Source organism: Chelonia mydas, chromosome 7 (assembly GCF_015237465.2).
Source record: "Chelonia mydas isolate rCheMyd1 chromosome 7, rCheMyd1.pri.v2, whole genome shotgun sequence".
NCBI lineage: Eukaryota > Metazoa > Chordata > Testudines > Cheloniidae > Chelonia > Chelonia mydas.
In genome coordinates, this window is record NC_057853.1 from 60,686,762 (window position 1) to 60,705,891 (window position 19,130).

At 44.1% G+C, this 19,130-nt stretch overlaps 1 protein-coding gene across 8 annotated transcripts in view; it reads left to right on the forward strand.

Annotated features, from left to right (window-relative positions):
- ADK (adenosine kinase) overlaps window positions 1-19,130 on the forward strand; it is a 555,104-nt gene that overhangs the window by 275,313 nt on the left and 260,661 nt on the right. For all 8 annotated transcript variants that reach the window (XM_037904414.2, XM_037904411.2, XM_037904417.2 and 5 more), the window contains 2 exons: window positions 652-824; window positions 10,603-10,711. In XM_037904414.2, coding sequence (XP_037760342.1) covers window positions 652-824; window positions 10,603-10,711 — 282 coding nt within the window. The remainder of the gene's footprint in view (window positions 1-651; window positions 825-10,602; window positions 10,712-19,130) is intronic.

Genomic DNA, 19,130 nt, shown 5'->3' on the forward strand with positions numbered 1-19,130 from the left:
TGTGAAATAACCCAACAGTTTAGCAGCACTACACAGCTATACTCTTTATTTAAAAATCAATTTGCAGAATTGCTCTGAGTAAAGTTCAGGACAGAGATTTTTACATATAATTTACCAGTGTGGATAGGATAATTCCCTTATTTTGCATATAACTGTTAAATACAAAGGGTTATTTTCAGTGCTAGTTGCATTTTTAAAATCTATATTGTGAACATTGTAGACTTTCTATTTTTTTCAAATGTACTGTCTTCCTCCGTTTTGCTCTTCCGTTTGTGTTTTGTTTTCTTCTGTTTTGCAATTACTATTTAAAAAAACCACACAAAATCCCTTTTAAGTTATTTTGAAGGAACACAGATTCACTGACGTATCTGATCTCACAGGCAAGTGATTTTTGTTTTTTTACAGTACATCATTGTATTTGAATATAGTATCAGAAGGACTCATGAGTTTTACTTTAATTTTGAATTATTAAACCCTCAGCATTATTCTATGTGAATCCTTTATTAACCTTTCCTGAGTTAATGTATCAAATACTTTTTTTTAAAACCTATGGCACAGAGTATGTGACCTGACTTAGAAAAGAGGTGGAAAAAAGTATATATCAAACATTCTCAGTTATTTGTTTTTTGTTTTTTTTCTTTCCATCGGCAGTGGATGATCCAGAGCCCTTACAAAGCAGCAACTTTCTTTGGGTGCATTGGAACAGATAAATTTGGTGAGATCCTGAAGAACAAAACTGAGGAAGCTCACGTGGATGCTCATTACTATGAGCAGAGTGACGAGCCAACAGGAACTTGTGCTGCCTGCATCACTGGTGACAACAGGTCAGATGTCTTTCCCTAGAAGTTTTTCTTGTTCTGAAGGATATGAGTGCAGATAAAATAGAAGTCTACCTTTTGATTTGGAATATATTTGCAATATTTGACCTTGAAAATGTAATATACACAATAAAGATGCAGTATTAACAACAACATTTATTTGGGGAGTTGAGGCAGGCTGGCTCTTCTATTTTTGTTTTCATGTTCTGAGTATATAAGGTGCATGACAATGGAAGGGTGTTAGTATACTAATCAGGAGTCCGGCGGCACCTTAAAGACTAACAGATTTATTTGAGCATAAGCTTTCATGGGTAAAAACCCCACTTCTTCAGATGCACATTCTTCTCTGTGCACATTAACTACTCCAGCCTCACCTTAGTCTCGAGAGGCAGGCGAAGCAAAGAGGATACCCCACTATGCATCTAAGGGAGGTAAAATGTAATTACTCAAGCCGGAATTTGACCAGGACACCAGGGTTAACGCCCCTCCCTCTTGTGCCCGCTGTTAACATTGTAGTGTTTACTATAAGTAAATTCAAGATACAGCTTCAAGGTTGACACACAGGGCCAGACTCACAGCTGGCGTAGGTGAGAGCAGTAATTCCACTGTCTTCAGTGGAGCTGCCCAGTTAGTTACCCCAGGTCTGAACTCGGTTCAGTGTCTCAGTTCACACCACTTCCACAGCCATGGAAAAAGGAGCAAAATATTTCAGACTGGCAATGTAAGCTGAACTCTGTAGAGTGTTCGGCACCATGAGTGGCCAATAATCGAAAGTAGCTTCTTGTTACTGAGCCTTAAACTCTGTTGTTCTAGACAAAGGACTGTGTCCAGGAAAACCTTGGGATGCAGCGGTTAATCTCAAAGTCCGTCTGTTAATTGTAGATGAAAGTTGATTGGCACATCACTATGAGTGATGAAAAATGTTACTGTAATTAGTGTATTTAAAGAGGGTAGATACCAGTTAATCAGTCCAGTGCTGTCACTATATGGAAGGATGAAAAGTGAGATATTGTTTGTCACTGATGTTCACAAGTTAATATGAGAACTGTAACTCAACAGAGGTGAGTGAGACAATGAATGAATGATATCCTGAAATTGTAACTGAACAATTAGAATAAGCATAACATTGAACTATTCACTGCTATGTGTTTTATTTGTATTTGAGATTTTTATTTGTTCTTATTTTAATTGATCTGCGTATCATTGAAGTTTCACACTCATGACACATTCATTTGTCTCATCTTGTCTTAAATTAAATAGTAAGTGCTTCATGACAGGGACCATAAATTCCAGTTTGGCTGTACTGAACATTGTGCCATGGGACTCTCATCCTGATTGGAGCATTTTGGGTGCTACTGCAATACAACCAATAAAAACGAAGAGTTTTGAAGAAGAGAATGAAGATACAGTAATTCATTCTGAGCATCTTCTTGATTTTATTTTCTCTGCACAAAAAGGTTTCCTCTTTACTGTTGCTGACACATACTGATTTTAATGATGGTTGCTGAAGACTTGAGATGTCTGTTATGCTTCTTGGAGTGACTCACGGCCATGAGTGCCAACCTCAGGGCAGACTGTCAAGAAGCAGGGCAGAGACCCCAAACCCGTTGTATGGTGTATAATGAGATTTCACCAACACAGTAACAGTTGTGAACTCCTAAAGCACTATAACAGTCTTACTATGGAGTCAGACAGTTTCCTTGGGCATTCCAGTCTATCTTGCCACCCAGGCAAGCCGGACTTAGTGATGATTGCTATATTACCAAAGATCACAGAAGATTCAGGTTCCTTCCAGTCCCAAGAGACCAGTTACTTACCTCAGGGCAATTTGTACCTTAGACCTCTGGCTAAAGATAATGCTTGTAGACAATCCTATAATAAACTAGTTAAAGATTTATTAACTAGGAAAAACAAATAAGTTATTCTTCTTTGAGTGATTGCTCATGTGCATTCCACAATAGGTGTGCGTGCTTGCCACGTGCACCAGTGCCAGAAGTTTTTCCTTTAGCAGTACCCATAGGGGAGCGCCTCTAGTGACCTAGAGGGCTCTGCTATGGCGTGGTACAAGGGGAGCTGCGCGCTCCCTCCACCCTCAGTTCCTCCTTGCCACCAGCGAAGGTGCTTCGGAACTGCTCTGCTCCAGCTCTGCTGTTGCTTTCCCTCTTAAACTCTGTTAGTTCATAATTAGTAATGCCTGTAGTTGTGTTTGGTTTTTTTTAAGGGTAGTTTTAGTTAGAATTAGTTAAGTGCGCTTGCGGTCGGGGCATGCCCCGGGCTTTAAATCGTGCGACACTTACAAACAGCCTATGCCCGTGAGTGATTTGCACACGGACTGTTTACGCTGTCTGGGAGAAACCCATCTCAGTGATGGCTGCAAGATTTGCAGTTCCTGCAAACCTCGGACCAAGAAGGAGATGGACATTCGGCTCCGAGCCATTTTGAGGGAGTTGGCCCTAACCCTGACACCTTTGCACTGCTCTGAGTCAGGCCCGAGCATCGTGGCATCGGTGCACAGCAACCCAACGGTCGGTACCGCTCCCTGTCCACGGGACATTCCAAAAAGGCTAAGAAGAGGTCTTCTCCGTCAAGGCACCGGAGCAAGACTGGGGGAGAGACTAGACCCGCGTTCTCAACACCGTTCCCCGCTCAGTGACCGCCCCGTGCGCAATCTACACTGGTTCCCATCGACCCCCACCAGGTTTTCTGGCTGGGTACCGGCCATCAGGGGTTCCAGGTACCACTACACCTCGAGAGAACGTAGATCTCACGAGTAGAGTGTGCCCCGTCGGGACCGGGACAGATGATACTGGAGGTCGTTGTCTCTGAGAAGCTACCATAGCCCCTTGCAGTAAGGGCATCAACGCCGTTCCCGTTTGTCTCGCTCGAGGTCCCCACCATGGCACCACTCCCGAAGCCCCAGGCGTCAATCGCCAGCACCCCACCATTGCGGATCCGCCCATCGGAGCTGGTCATGGAGCAGCTGCTACCAGCAGTACTCCTGCTCCTCCACGATGGGATCACAATCTTGTGGTTGGCACCACTCCCGACACCATCACTCGTCCCAGTCCCAGGATAGCGGTCAATTGTATGCCAGCCCGGCCTCCCTTCGAAGTTGTCAGTCAATGGGACAGGCTAGTCAGGCTGGACAGCCCACTCCACCAGTGCCACAGCAGGTTGGTGGAACAAACAGACATGAAGTTACACAGTCTGAAGGACTCCCACAAGACATTAAAGACCCTTGGCCTCTATGTCCCAGCCCTGGCCAGGACCAAGTTCAAACCGCAACAGGTTCCCGGTCAGGCCACCCACTCCAGATACGAGCCCCTTTATAAAAAGTCAAGGGATTATAAAAAGCGCCTGCAAAGGCAATCCCGGCCTGCACCCCAGCCTGGGCCCTCTAAGGGTAAACAGGCAGGAAAGTGCCAGTTTTGACGGGATGCCCTGGGACGATTTACCAGTTCATACCAGGGATCCACCTGCAATAAAACTTCCCTTCTCCAACCAGTTGCATGTTTTTCTCCTAGAGTGTTCGCGGCTGACCTCGGACTGATGGGTCCTCAACACCGTCTCCCAGGGCTACACCCTCTAGTTTACTTCTACCCCACCCTCCATCCCCGTCCCTCCTCAGAAACCCCTCTGATGAGAGCCTACTTGAGCAAGAGGTGAGGTGGCTTCTTGGCTTAGGAGCGGTGGAGGTGGCGCCAACGAAGTTCAGATGCAAGGGGTTCTACTCCCAGTATTTCCTTATCCCGAAGGCCAAAGGGAGGCCTGAACCAGTACATGGTAAAGCTCAAGTTTTGCATGATCTCTCTGGCCTCCATCAGCCCCTCCCTGGATCCCGGGGACTCGTATGCTGCTCTCTATCTACAGGACGCATACTTCCACATTCATATATTCGGGGGATGCAGGCGTTTCCTCCGTTTCACGGCTGGGCCAGAGCACTACCAGTTCACTGTTCTCCCTTTTAGCCTGTCCATGGCCCCTAGGGTATTCACAAAGTGTATGTCTGTGGTAGCGGCCTACCTCAGACATAGCGGGGTCCAGATCTTTCCCTACCTCGACAACTGGCTGGTCAAGGGCAGCTCCAGGTCGCTGGTACAGGATCACGTATCACTCCTCCTGTCCACATGCACCACACTGGGCCTGTTGGTAAACGACAGCCAAGTCCACATTAGTTCTGGTGCAGCGTATAGAGTTCATTGTGGCAATTCGGGGCACGACATCGGCCAGAGCCTCCCTCCCACTGGACAGATTTGAAACCCTAAGGGAGCTCATCAGCTCAGTCATGAGGTTCCCCATGACCACAGCCAGAGCGTGTCTCCAGCTCCTGGGTCATATGTCGGCATGCACGTAGGTGGTTCGTCATGCAGACTCAGGATGCAGCCCCTCCAGCTCTGATTAACCTCAGTATTCTCCCAGTCCAAAGACAGGATGGACAAAGTCCTCACTGTGCTCGAACTGGTGATAGCCTCCCTGCACTGGTGATCCCCCCTGAGAAACATGCTCCAAGAGGTCCCGTTCAGGGGACGCCCCCTTCTATGAAATTGGTGTCTTCTATGAAATTGACGCATCGGATCTGGGGTGGGGAGCCCATGTGGGAAACCTCCAGACCCAAGGTCTGTGGTCCACACAGGACCTTGCCCTGCACAAAAATGTCAAGGAGCTAAGGGCGGTCCGTCTGGCATGCGTGGCCTTCCTCTCGCACCTGGTAAGCAGAGTGGTCAGGGTTCTCACGGACAGCACAGCCTCGATGTTCTACATCAACAGGAAAGGTGGGGCCCGTTCCTCAGCCCTCTGCCAGGAAGCCCTCAGACTGTGGGACTTCTGCATAGCCCGCAACATTTACCTGGAAGCCCACCACTTACCGGGCATCCGGAACTCTAGGGCGGATCGGCTGAGCCGAGACTTCTCCTCTCAGCACAAGTGGTCACTGCACCCTGAGGTGGTGCACAGGAGTTTCCAAACGTGGGGCACTCACCAAGTGGACCTGTTCATGACCTGGCAGAACCGCCGGTGTCCCCGCTTCTGCTCCAGGGGAGGGTTGGGCATGGGCGCGATCTCAGACGCCTGCCTTCTGTCCTGGTTAGGCCAATTTTTCTATGCGTTTCCCCCTATTCCACTGATTGGCAAGGTCTTGAAAAAGATAAAAACGGACAGGGCCCAGGTCCTCCTAATCGCCCCGGCATGGCCCAGGCAACATTGGTACGGGACTCTCACAAGCCTGGCAGTCGCCCCGCTCTGGCCGTTGCCATCCTGCCTGGACCAGCTCTCCCAGGACCAGTGTCGCCTCTTCCACCCCAACCTCACGGCATGGCTGCTCAATGGTTAGGCCGGGAGGAGAGGACTTGCTCGGAAGGGGTTCAGTGCTTCCTCCTGGAGGGCAGGCAGCCCTCCACGTGTCAGGCCTACCTGGCAAAATGGTCTCAGTTTTTCCAGTGGGCCGCTGATTGGGGCATCTTGCCTGTGGCTGCTCTGATCCATTTTATGTTAGACTGCCTCCTTCATGTTAGAGCCCAGGGCCTAGCACCCTCATCTGTCAAAGTGCACTTGGTGGCCATATCGACCTTCCACCCGCCAGTGCAGGGTCACACTATATTCTCTCATGCCATGACTGGCCGATTCCTTAAGGGTTTGGATCGCCTCTTCCCCTATGTTAGGCCCCCAGTCCCACAGTGGAACCTGAACTTGGTGCTGGCCAGGTTAACTGAACCTCCATTTGAACCGCTAGATACATGCTGCTGGTCACACCTCTCATGGAAGGTAGCCTTCCTGGTGGCGATCGCGTCTGCTATACAGGTCTCGGAGCTCTGGGCCCTGACCTCCGAACCCCCATACATGGTATTCCATAAAGATAAGGTCCAGCTACAACCACATCCTTTGTTCCTCCCTAAGGTGGTCTCCGCCTACCATATGGGCCAGGACATTTTCCTATCGGTGCTCTATCCCAAACCCCATGCATCCAGCAAGGAGCACCGCTTCCACATGCTGGATGTGAGACGGGCTCTGGCCTTTTACCTGGAATGTACAAAACTGTTCAGGAAGTCTTCGCAACTGTTCATCGCCTCAGCCGAACACATGAGAGGCCAGCCAATCTCCACTCTCCAACTGGATCACCTCATGTATCCATACTTGTTAAGACCTGGCAGGAGTCCCCCTGCCGCCGTTGTGAGGGCACACTCGACCAGGGCACAAGCCTTGTTGGTTGCTTTTCTGGCCCATGTCCCTATTCAGGACATCGGCAGGGCTGCCACATGGTCATCGGTTCACACGTTCACCTCGCATTATGCGATCGTCTCCCAAACCAGGGAGGACACTGGGTTCAGCAGGGCCGTGCTCCGTCCCGAGTGTCTGTGAACTCATGCCCACCTCCAACAGATACAGCTTGGAATCACCTATTGTGGAATGCACATGAGCAGTCACTCGAAGAAGAAAAGACAGTTACCTTTCCGTAACTGGTGTTCTTCAAGATGTGATGATGTTACGGAAAGGTAACTGTCTTTTACAAGGTTAAAGTAGGCACACACATGTACACAAATGAGTTACAGTCAGTGGTTTTAAAAGATGACAGAGCTGTAGTAATGTCAGCTCTGAATGTCTTTTAGAGCTAACCCAGGTTGACTCTAGGGATGCCTGCTTGTGTTTGGTAGCTCCAGCCATGTGAGAGTCCAAACACCAAGAGAGATCAAAAATATTATTGTGAGCTACTTTTATTTCCTTCTTCCAGAATTCAAGCTGATGGGACAAGCCCGTTTGCACATAGCCTCTTCATGGGAGTGAAGGGAGAGTTAACAAATATGTGATCTCGCACAAAGGCCCATTTAGTTTTGATAGGCCTTCTTGATGAGCAAGAGACGATCCCTCCTGACTGGGTTCACAGTTTCAGAGAAAACGTTTTTTACAGTTATAAAGTGAAAACTTAAATATTACCTTATAGCATGTGATAAAGAAATTGTAAGTGATATTAATGCATGCAGCAGCTTTCAAGCATTTCACATAGTCTAAAACTAAACACATTGTTATAAGTTCAATAACCATCTTAACCATACTAACACAGGTGAAACAGATTGGTTTCTAGCAACAAATCTGTCAGTGCTCGGCTGAGGCCTGAAGCCTTGGCAAGAGCTGGCACCTGGTCTGCCAGCATCACAATTATGTCTTATGCTATAATTTCACGGGATAGAGATCCGTTCAAGCTAGTTCATGCTTTAATGCATAAGTAGGTAGAAGAATTTCTAGATTTGATCAGCTGGAATAGCAACTGATACATTTTTCTGAAACTGTTAAATGTTTATTCAGTGGCATTAGTTAGCTTCAGTGGACTCTGCTGAACAGAGTAAACATTTCTCAGAGTCCCTAGCACCCCCCACCATCCCAAAATGTGGCCGCACTAGCCCTAGGACTATGGCGTACTTTGGGGAAACTTTACTGCCCGCCTAGCACATTATCAAGGAGGAGCTTGCTTTGCAAAAGGCTTGATTGGTTCACTTGCCCTTGAATGCTCTCTGATAGTATAGTTGTGGATTGCTGATCAGAAGAGATTTGGCTAATGCTGACCTGAGTTGAGCTGCTGCTGTTTGCAAAAGGGATGTGGATTGCTGTTTGCAAAGGGGATAAAATTGATTGTGGATTGTTGGGATGGAGAGGACTAAGGACGTTCTTCCCATAGAATTGTAGGATACTTCTGGATGACGCCTGGGACTAGGGTTGCCAGGCATTCGGTTTTGAACTGGAACGCCCAGTCGAAAAGGGACCCTGGCTGCTCCGGTGAGCACTGCTGACTGGGCCATTAAAAGTCCGGTTGGCCACCCGCAGCAGGGCAGGCAAGCTGTCTGCATGGCTCCCAGGAAGCTGCTGGCATCTCTCTCTGGCTCCTAGGCATAGAAGCAGACCCCAATGGCTCCACTCACTGCCTGAGCACCGGCTCCGCAACTCCCATTGGCTGGGAACCGTGGCCAATGGGAGCTGTGGGGGCAGTGCCCATCGGCGGGGGCAGCACCCACCGGCAGGGGTAGCACACGGAGCTGCCTGGCCACGCATCCCTCCGCCTAGGAACCAGAGGGAGATGCCAGCAGTTTCTGGGAGCCACCTGAGGTGAGCGCCGCCTGGAGCCTGCACCCCTCACCCTCTCCTGCACCCAAACTCTCTGCCCGAGCTTTGAGCCCCCTTCTGCAGTCCGAACCTCTTGGCCCCAGTCAGGTGCCCCCTCCTGCACCCCAAACTCCTCATCCCCGGCTCCATCCCAGAGCCTGCACCCCCAGCCAGAGCCCTCACCCCAACCCGGAGCCCGCTCCTGCACTCTGAACCCCTTGGCCTCACCCCCCAGCCAGGAGCCCCCTCATGCATCCCAAATCAGTCATCTCCAGCCCCAGCTGGAGCCATCACCCCTTCTCACACCCCAACCCTCTCCCCTAGCCTGGTTAAAATGAGAACATGAGCGAGGGTAGGGGAGAGTGAGCGACAGACAGAGGGTGGATAGAGTGAGCAGTGGGCGGGACCTTGGGAAAGGGCTGGGGCAGAGGACAGGGCAAGGGTATTCAGTTTTCTGCAAATAGAAAGCTGGCAACCCTACTTGGGACCTGAGTCAAGTGGAGCTGCATCTTTGCTGCAAAGAAATAGGGCTCAGCTTCTGGGTCCCAGCTTGTCTTGAACTTGGACCCTTTAGCCCTGCAGGGTCCTGGGACCCTGGGTCCAAACCACGGGTTAGCACAATTGGAGTGTAGACACAATGGGGGTTAGCCTGGAGCCCAGGCTCAAACACAGGCTTACATTGCAGTGTAGACATATTCACACACACAAAATCCATAATTAGCAATACCCGGTAGTAGCTTGTGCTGTGTTCTGTGGATAAATAGAGCACTGCACTTTCCAGATTTGTTAATCTTGCTCTTTTTATCATCACAAAAATTCAAAAACCACGTTTAAATGTATTCTTAAGAGTCGTTTTTTCATTCTTCATGCAACAGCTTTCTCACAGTGGTACTAATAGTTTATTCAGCTGCAGACAGAAGTGAATTTGACTTTTCAGCTTATTTAGCCAAGAACTATTTTCAAGAGTTTGGTTGAATCAAAGCCACTAAAAGGTGGAGGAAAAGGTTATTTATGCTTCCTTATCCTTTTAAATTATACTTTTGCTTCAGTGAATGATGATCTGGCAGAATATATTCATCTCAATTCTTTCTCCTATTGCCCTGTAGTTTTTGGAGTTTTGGGTCATTTCATATTAAATTAATTCATATTAGTGGAGGTGGTTCCTAGTATCATAAATCTCTGATAGAAAAAAATAACCCTGCATGCACTGTTCTTGATTTCCCTTTTCCATAGAAAGGAAGTTTTGCTTTTTTTTCCCTTTACAACAATTTTTATTTTAAAATATGCAGAAGGATCTAATGCTTAGAGCAGGGAACTAGGGGCCAGAACTCTCCCCAGGTGTACAGTGTGTTCATGGGCAAGTCTTTTTACACCGGAGTGGTTGTGTTAAATCTTTTCATCGTGGAATTGCATACTAATGACTGTGTATGTGTATGACATACGTTTATAGGTTTCTCCGTAAATGTGGATTTAAAAAAATGTTTCTCAAGTTTTTATGATTTTTCTCTCCGTATATATTTATACATGTTATGTAGATATATTTTACATGGACTATTTAACTATTTTACATTATGGTAGCATTCACGCCCTCAGATATAAGTATTTTTAAAGAATCTTTTTATCTGATGGGAAGAACAATACTAGTGTTAAGAAAAAGAATGTCTCTAATTAATATGTGTTTCTTTGGTCATTTTAGGTCTCTTGTAGCTCACCTTGCTGCTGCCAATTGTTACAATAAGGAAAAACACCTTGATCTGGAGAAGAACTGGAAACTGGTGGAAAAGGCCAAAGTTTATTACATAGCAGTAAGTTTGGCTTATTTTAAAGTTATGAAATGTTTGTGGGTTACTGTACTCAATTTCTGTAGCACTGAACTACTGGTGTCCATTTTGCAAATGATGCAGGATAACTTTTGTGAATGTTGAGAAATAAAATGTCTGCTTCTGTTGTAACTTGATCAGATTTGTTTACCTTGAAGTTTACATCCTTGTAAATACTGTTAGTTATATACATTCTTAAAATGAGCACAGGAAGCCATAAGAAAGAACACATTTTAAGAGTTTTTATAATAGTGCATCAAATTTACATTTCACATTTTCTGGCAAATTGTTGTGAAGGATGCATAGATCATGTAGAAAAACAATATTAGCCTAATTATTCACTGCAAACAGTTTGAGTTTATTTGTATGAAACATCTTAATTACTATTTATTCCATAGTAATTACCATTGCAACTTACAACTTGATATTTCAGAAACAATGATCATGACAAGTCTCTTGAATATGGGCAGAGGGGGCAAGCTATGATTTCAGTGACTAAATTTTACTTCTGGTACCAAGCTTTGGGGGAAAATGAAAAATAGTAGGTTCACAATTAGTTTTCAGAATAAATATTATTTCTTGGTTTTTTTTTTTAATTTTGGAATTAATGAAACTGTATTTGTATAAATTGCCTTCTGCCTACATATAAGTGGTAAATTTTTCATCTTTCTCTCTTGATATGACCAATGGCAATTAGAAAATGTATAAAACATCTATGATAGATTAAAAACACATAATATGCAGATAATACATGCTTTCTGTATGAAAGCTGCTGTCATTTCGCAACCTGAGCTATTTGGGAACAGCTGGTAAGAAGTGTAAAAAATTGATTATCCAGGAGGAATAAGTACATTGAAAATAGTTATTTCTTTCAGCTAGCGTTAATGTCTCCTACAGCCTGTTAGTGTGCACTGCTGTAGGCTTTACATGGTTGTTATTGATTCTTGTATATGGCCAAGGCTGCCCCTTTATAGCTGTCAAACAAATACTTACACTGAGAAGATTATACAAAGGAAAGACATCCCATTGCTTCTGCTGCATATTTAAGATGTATTTAAAAAATATGTATTTCTTCAATAGTCTGCTCATTTTTAATGTATACTTTTAAAAATGGACAGTATTTTAAATTTCAGATGATTATACTGAAGTCTGTTCTGAATGCCAGACTTGGGGCTAAATGCTATAGGGCTAAAAATTGCAGCAAGAATTGAGTATTGTTAAATGAAGAAGAATGACAAATGTTAGCCAAAGCCATACTGAACTAAGCTGTCTGTTTTCTATATTTGATACTTGTATATAATTATCACTGAATCTTTTAATGTGTGATTTAGAATAATTATTCTCAGTTGAAATGGTTCAGGGAAAGTTGGGAAGGTCACATAAGGGGAAAAAAGGGATTTTGTTGTATAGAAGACCACTCTACACTTAATTTTGGTTTTAGAAGCCCATTTTCTGTGTTCAAGCACCGAGCTCAACCACACATTGAGGAGCCGATTTACCATACAGATTTGGGCTTATATTAAAGAGAAATTCCTGAAGTCTGATGGCCATCCAGACTTTATTACCCTCATTGACCAAGAAGCTCAAAAGTTAGGGAATAAGCTTGCAAAACTGAGAATAAAACAAGATATGAATAAATTTCAGTGGAGAAGAGCTGGGAAATTTCAAATTTCAACTGTGAAGAGCTGGGAAATTATGTTGGATATTTGAAAATGAAGGGCAGATTCATGGAACACCAGGTTGATAGTGGGACCCGGAGAATATTCTGGCAAGAAGAGGCCAATTGTCATTTTCTCCTCTCTTTGTTGCATTCTTCCCTCAGTCCAGTTCTCCATTGTGTATGACCGCTACAAAGGTGCAGTACTGCCACCACTCAAGCCAGTAGCTTTGATGATAGACTGCAAAATAGAGTTATAACCCCATCCTTTTTTGGTGATGGTTGCAACATCCCAGTACTTAACAAGGTTAATCAATTGGCATTTCTTCTGGATCCCTGCCATTAATTGTCTGCTGGAAATCGTCTATCTTCTGCTGTCTTTGGGACTGAGACACAGAGTTTGAGCTCAAACTTTGATGACTCATAGTGACCACTTGGAGTTGATCGTTCATTTCTGACTGGGTTTGATAGTGGTAAACTGAAACAATGCAATATTTTGAGATACACATCATTTCTGGATAGGCCAATTCGGTAAAATTTCATTTGTTCTTTTGGAATGTGCTGCTCTTGATGTGAGAAATAAATTTCTGAAAATAGGAAATGTTTTTCATGCGTCAACTAACTCCCTCCCTACTTCCCGGAAAACTAGATAGCCTTTTCAGGGGAGTCTAAAATTGTCCAGTTCCCACCTGACATTGTTTGTTCAACAGTTCTATATATTAGAACTCTTACTGAATGACTTATTGAGAGCTTTCTTTATCCTCCATACAAGGTACCTCTCAAGGTCTCTGGAACACTTTTGACTTTATTAAACATAGTATCCATTCAACGTTTAGTCTAGTGTTGCTCACTCTTTGCAATACTTTATGAAGAAACCTCTTTAAAGTTCTTAATCATTAAGACTATTTTTGAGATAGCAGCATTTGCTTATGGAACACACTCTCTCTTTTCAGTTATCCATAAAGACAACTTAACCGGTGTACTGTGCTATCTTTTATGCCCAAACACTCCATTATTTTTTCACCAGAATCAGGATATTCAGGATCTCCTATCTTAGTGCCCATTTCCTTCCAAAAAAGCTGAGGCATCTCAAAAACTTAGATATAAAAAATGCCATACAATTCTATTGAATTGAACAGAAGGCCTTGGAGCTTTAGAATCTGTTCATACACTGGATTATGATAGGCCAAAGAAAAGACATAAAGCCAATAAGCATTCAAATGTATTATTACTGAAGTATATGCTGTGACAAAGTTCCTCCTCTACCTTGGTGGGTCTTGCGCTTATTGGCGGATTTGCTTTCCTTCGAGCTTCATGGCAGCCCTCAGCTTGGCCGTTTTTCTGAACCCATAGTCCAGGTCGACGACTCCTGTGTCTAACCAGGAGTTGGGAGGTTTGGGGGGAACTCAGGCACGCCCTCTACTCTGGGTTCCAGCCCAGGGCCCTGTGGAATGCAGCTGTCTAGAGTGCCTCCTGGAACAGCTGTTTGACAGCTACAACTCCCTGGGCTACTTCCCCATGGCCTCCTCCCAACACCTTCTTTATTCTCACCATAGGACCTTCCTCCTGGTGTCTGATAATGCTTGTACACCTCAGTCCTCCAACAGTCCGCGTTCTCACTCTCAGCTCCTAGTGCCTCTTGCTCCCAACTCCTCACATGCGCACCACAAACTGAAGTGAGCTCCTTTTTAAAACCAGATTAGCCTGCCTTAATTGATTCTAGCAGCTTCTTGATTGGCTGCAGGTGTTCTAATCAGCCTGTCTGTCTTAATTGTCTCCAGAAGGTTCCCGATTGTTCTGGAATCTTCCCTGTTACCTTACACAGGGAAAACGGACCTACTTAACCTGGGGCTAATATATCTGCCTTCTATTACTCTCCTGTAGCCATCCAGCCCAACCCTGTCACAATACGCATGAAAGCCTTGTCCTGAGGATATCAAGCTATTCCATCTTCTAGGTACAGATGGGCAGTGCTTCCCTAAGACAGTTCTGAAATATTGTGTGGTCCCCTATATATACTTACTAGAGTAGATACATATGCCTTTTCAAATGCAGCATTCAGTAGAGCAGCATTCAGAAGAAACTCAGCCCTGAAATCTAATCAGTTCACAGAGGGGGAACAGGTCCAAAGAAAAAGAACAATGGACCTATGGCAGAACCCTGAGAGGGAATTTGTGTTACCGTTTATGAACACAATACATTCATTTTATCCATCTGGCGAAAAGATGTGGACAGATTGGAGAGAAACTACCAAAGAAGAGAACCTTGAAAACCATAGGTTGAAGAAAGATGTAGGCCAGGCTGAACCAATTCTCTAAAGTTGGGAAAACTGAAAAAGATGTCAAGGAAAGAAAGAAGAAAACAGAAGAATGATCAATTCTTTTAGTTTTGAAATAATTCCATATTTTAGCAATTTTTCATAATATTTTACAGGTGAGTATCTTCAAACCTCCTCCCTTCCACTCTCCAGTCTTAATTAAACACAGCAGTTTCTTCCATTGGCATCGTATCTTACAGATTCTTATCTTCTTTTCATTCTGGATCAGCTGTACTTTTGGTGGCTAATCAGAGTTTCCTAACAGGACTTTAATGTTTGCTCATGCTTGGGCACTTACGCTTCCTCAAAGTTCCTGTTTAAGAGTTCTTCCTACTCTAAACATCAAAGTACTGTCTGTTTCTGTAGTCCATTAATGGGCCCTATCCTGAACTCTGATTTTATTTATGTAAGACTTACGTTTCTTAGTGGTTTTCTTCTATCAATATGTACATTCTTTTGGGACTGGATTTTTAGAAATTGTGGCTAAAATTTTCAAATTAGAGTGACCTAAATCTCTATTTAGGCACCTGAATGGTCTGATTTTTTCAGAGACACTGCACTACCATTATTGTGATTATTTAAGCATCTAAGTAGGAAGTCTGATTGTCAGATGACCATCTGCAATTCTTCTTGTGAACTGCAGGTGCTCACACTTCTGAAAGTCAGAGTACTTATTTAGGTGCCTAATTTAGACACTTATATTTGAAAAAAATTCCAAACATTTGGAATTTAATATAATACAATTTTATTAATATCTCCTGTGAAAAAAAGGGCTGCCTATTGAAGAGAGCCATTGAGGAGAGCAGAAAAGGGGGGTCTTATTCAGATGTTTTACTTTTTATTTGACTCTGTTATTCAATAAACACTGTTATATATTGACATGGAATTCTCTGCTTATCCAATGACAATGGGGAAAAAATTGAGAACAGAGGAAGTGCTTGTCTTCGTTAAAAGTTGCAGTTAACCAGGTGGGATTTTAATTCAGTTCTGATGATTGATTCTGCTTCCTCATGCAGACAGAATAATATAAACTTTTCCCAATGTGTTGTATCCTGTTCCATATTTTTCCTCATGTCCCAGTTAGATATCACCATTTCTCCCAGTTAGTGTTTCTCAATTTGCTCTTCAGTACTGTACCCATGTTAATTAATGTTTGCTGTTGGAGATGTAGAGTAGGTGAAGTACCATAACTTGTTGCTGTTAATGCATTAATTCCTTATATCTTTGTAATCTTAGAAATTTCTTTGTTTTGCCTTTAGTTGTTCATCTGCTCATAAACAGTTGCCCCTTACTGAGTGCGTTGATTACATGATTGATTACCATTACTGTTCTATTTAATAACTCACATGTTAATGTGGTGGCTTTTAGTGTTGAATAATTGCAAAGCTTTTAAGAATGTTAAACCAATCAGATCACTGAATTAGTAGAATATCCAAATGACCCTTTCCTTAAAAGGGAAAATAGATTGTTGGTGAGGGAATGTCTTTGAATTACTTTTTAAAGTTCAGGCTTGTAAACAAAAAAAAAAAACCCTTTTAATTTGTGAGTGCTTAAGAGAAAGAGACAAACGGGGTACCTTTTATTGGACCAACTTTTGTTGGTGAGAGAGAAAAAGCTTTCAAGCTTAGACAGCTCTTCAGTTCTAGGAAGTTTACTCAGAGTGTCACAGCTACATACAAGATGGAACAGATTGTTTAACATAAGTAGTTAACATATTAATATATTTCAATGATGTCTCTTTAAAATCTTTGCTATTTTAGTGTCTTCAAGGGCTTTTTGAGTAGCCAATTGGCAATTAAAGGATATGTCATCATGTGGCTCAGCTCCCTGCAGGACCAATATTTGTTTCTCCTTTAGCATGGGTGCCTGTTTAATGCCTCTGATGCTCAGTTCTTTGCCCTGGCAGTGCTTGAAACTTTCATGTTCCTCAGTACCTATGAATTAGTCAGAAAGGAGATATAGGGCAGTGATACAGTTCTGTGGTGACCTAGGAATCCTATTTTCGACGTCTCTGACTCAAGGAATATTTCCAACACACCTCTGAACAGCATACTAACCCACAGAGACCTTCCTACCAACACTACAAAAAGAAGGATGCTGGGTGGACTCCTCCTGAAGGTCAAAACAACAGACTGGACTCCTACATAGAGTGCTTCCGCCGACGTGCACGGGCTGAAATTGTGGAAAAGCAGCATCACTTGCCCCATAACCTCAGGCATGCAGAACACAGTGCCATCCACAGCCTCAGAAACAACTCTGACATCATAATCAAAAAGGCTGACAAAGGAGGTGCTGTCGTCATCATGAATAGATCGGAATATGAACAAGAGACTGCTAGGCAGCTCTCCAACATCACATTCTACAAGCCATTACCCTCTGATTCCACTGAGGGTTACCAAAAGAAACTACACCATCTGCTCAAGAAACTCCCTGAAAAAGCACAAGAGCAAATCCGCACAGACACATCCCTAGAATCCCAAGCAGGGGTATTCTATCTGCTACCCAAGATCCATAAACCTGGAAATCCTGGACTCTCCATTATCTCAGGCATTATCCTGCACCCTGACAGCAGGATTGTCTGGCTATGTAGACTCCCTCCTCAGGCCCTACGCCACCGGCATTCCCAGCTATCTTCGAGACACCACTGACTTCCTGAGGAAACTACACTCCATTGGTGATCTTCCTGAAAACATCATCCTAGCCACTATGAATGTAGAAGCCCTCTACACCAACATTCCACACAAAGATGGACTACAAGCCGTCAGGAACACTATCCCCGATAATGTCACGGCAAACCTGGTGGCTGAACTTTGTGACTTTGTCCTCACTCATAACTATTTCACATTTGGGGACAATGTATACCTTCAAATTAGCGGCACTGCTATGGGTACCCGCATGGACCCACAGTATGCCAACATTTTTATGGCCGACTTAGAACAACGCTTCCTCAGTTCTCATCCCCTAATGCCCCTACTCTACTTGTGCTACATTGATGACATCTTCATCATCTGGATCCATGAAAAAGAAGCCCTTGAGGAATTCCACCATGATTTCAACAATTTCCATCCCCCCATCAACCTCAGCCTGGTCCAGTCCACATAAGAGATCCACTTCCTGGACACTACGGTACTAATAAGTGATGGTCACATAAACACCACCCTATACCAGAAACCTACTGACCACTATTCCTACCTACATGCCTCCAGCTTTCACCCAGACCACACCACACGATCCATTGTCTACAGCTAAGCTCTGCGATACAACCGCATTTGCTCCAACCCCTCAGACAGAGACAAACACCTACAAGATCTCTATCAAGCATTCTTACAACTACAATACCCACCTGCGGAAGTGAAGAAACAGATTGCTAGAGCCAGAAGGGTTGCCAGAAGTCACCTACTACAGGACAGGCCCAACAAAGAAAATAACAGGACGCCACTAGCCATCACCTTCGGCCCCCAAGTAAAACATCTCCAGCTCATCATCAAGGATCTACAACCTATCCTGAAGGACGACCCATCATTCTCACAGAGCTTGGGAGACAGGCCAGTTCTTGCTTACAGACAGCCCCCCAACCTGAAGCAAATACTCACCAGCAACCACACACCACACAACAGAACCACTAACCCAGGAACCTATCCTTGCAACAAAGCCCGTTGCCAACTGTGTCCACATATCTATTCAGGGGACACCATCATAGGGCCTAATCACATCAGCCACACTATCAGAGGCTCGTTCACCTGCACATCTACCAATGTGATATATGCCATCATGTGCCAGCAATGCCCCTCTGCCATGTACATTGGCCAAACTGGACAGTCTCTACGTAAAAGAATAAATGGACACACATTAGACATTAATAATTATAACATTCAAAAACCAGTCGGAGAACACTTCAATCTCTTTGGTCACTCGATTACAGACCTAAAAGTGGCAATTCTTCAACAAAAAAACTTCAAAAACAGACTCCAATGAGAGACTGCTGAATTGGAATTAATTTGTAAACTGGACACCATTAAATTAGGCTTGAATAAAGACTGGGAGTGGATGTGTCATTACACAAAGTAAAACTATTTCCCCATGTTTATTTTCCCCCCTACTGTTCCTCACATGTTCTTATCAACTGCTGGAAATGGCCCATCTTAATTATCACTACAAAAGGTTTTTTTTCTCTCCGGCTGGTAATAGCTCACCTTAACTGATCAATCTCGTTATAGTGTGTATGGTAACACTCATTGTTTCATGTTCTCTGTGTATATAAAATCTTCCTGCGGTATTTTCCACTGCATGCATCCGATGAAGTGGGTTTTAGCCGACGAAAGCTTATGCTCGAATAAATTTGTTAGTCTCTAAGGTGCCACAAGTACTCCTGTTCTTTTTGCGGATACAGACTAACACAGCTGCTGCTCTGAAACTTTTCTACTCTTACA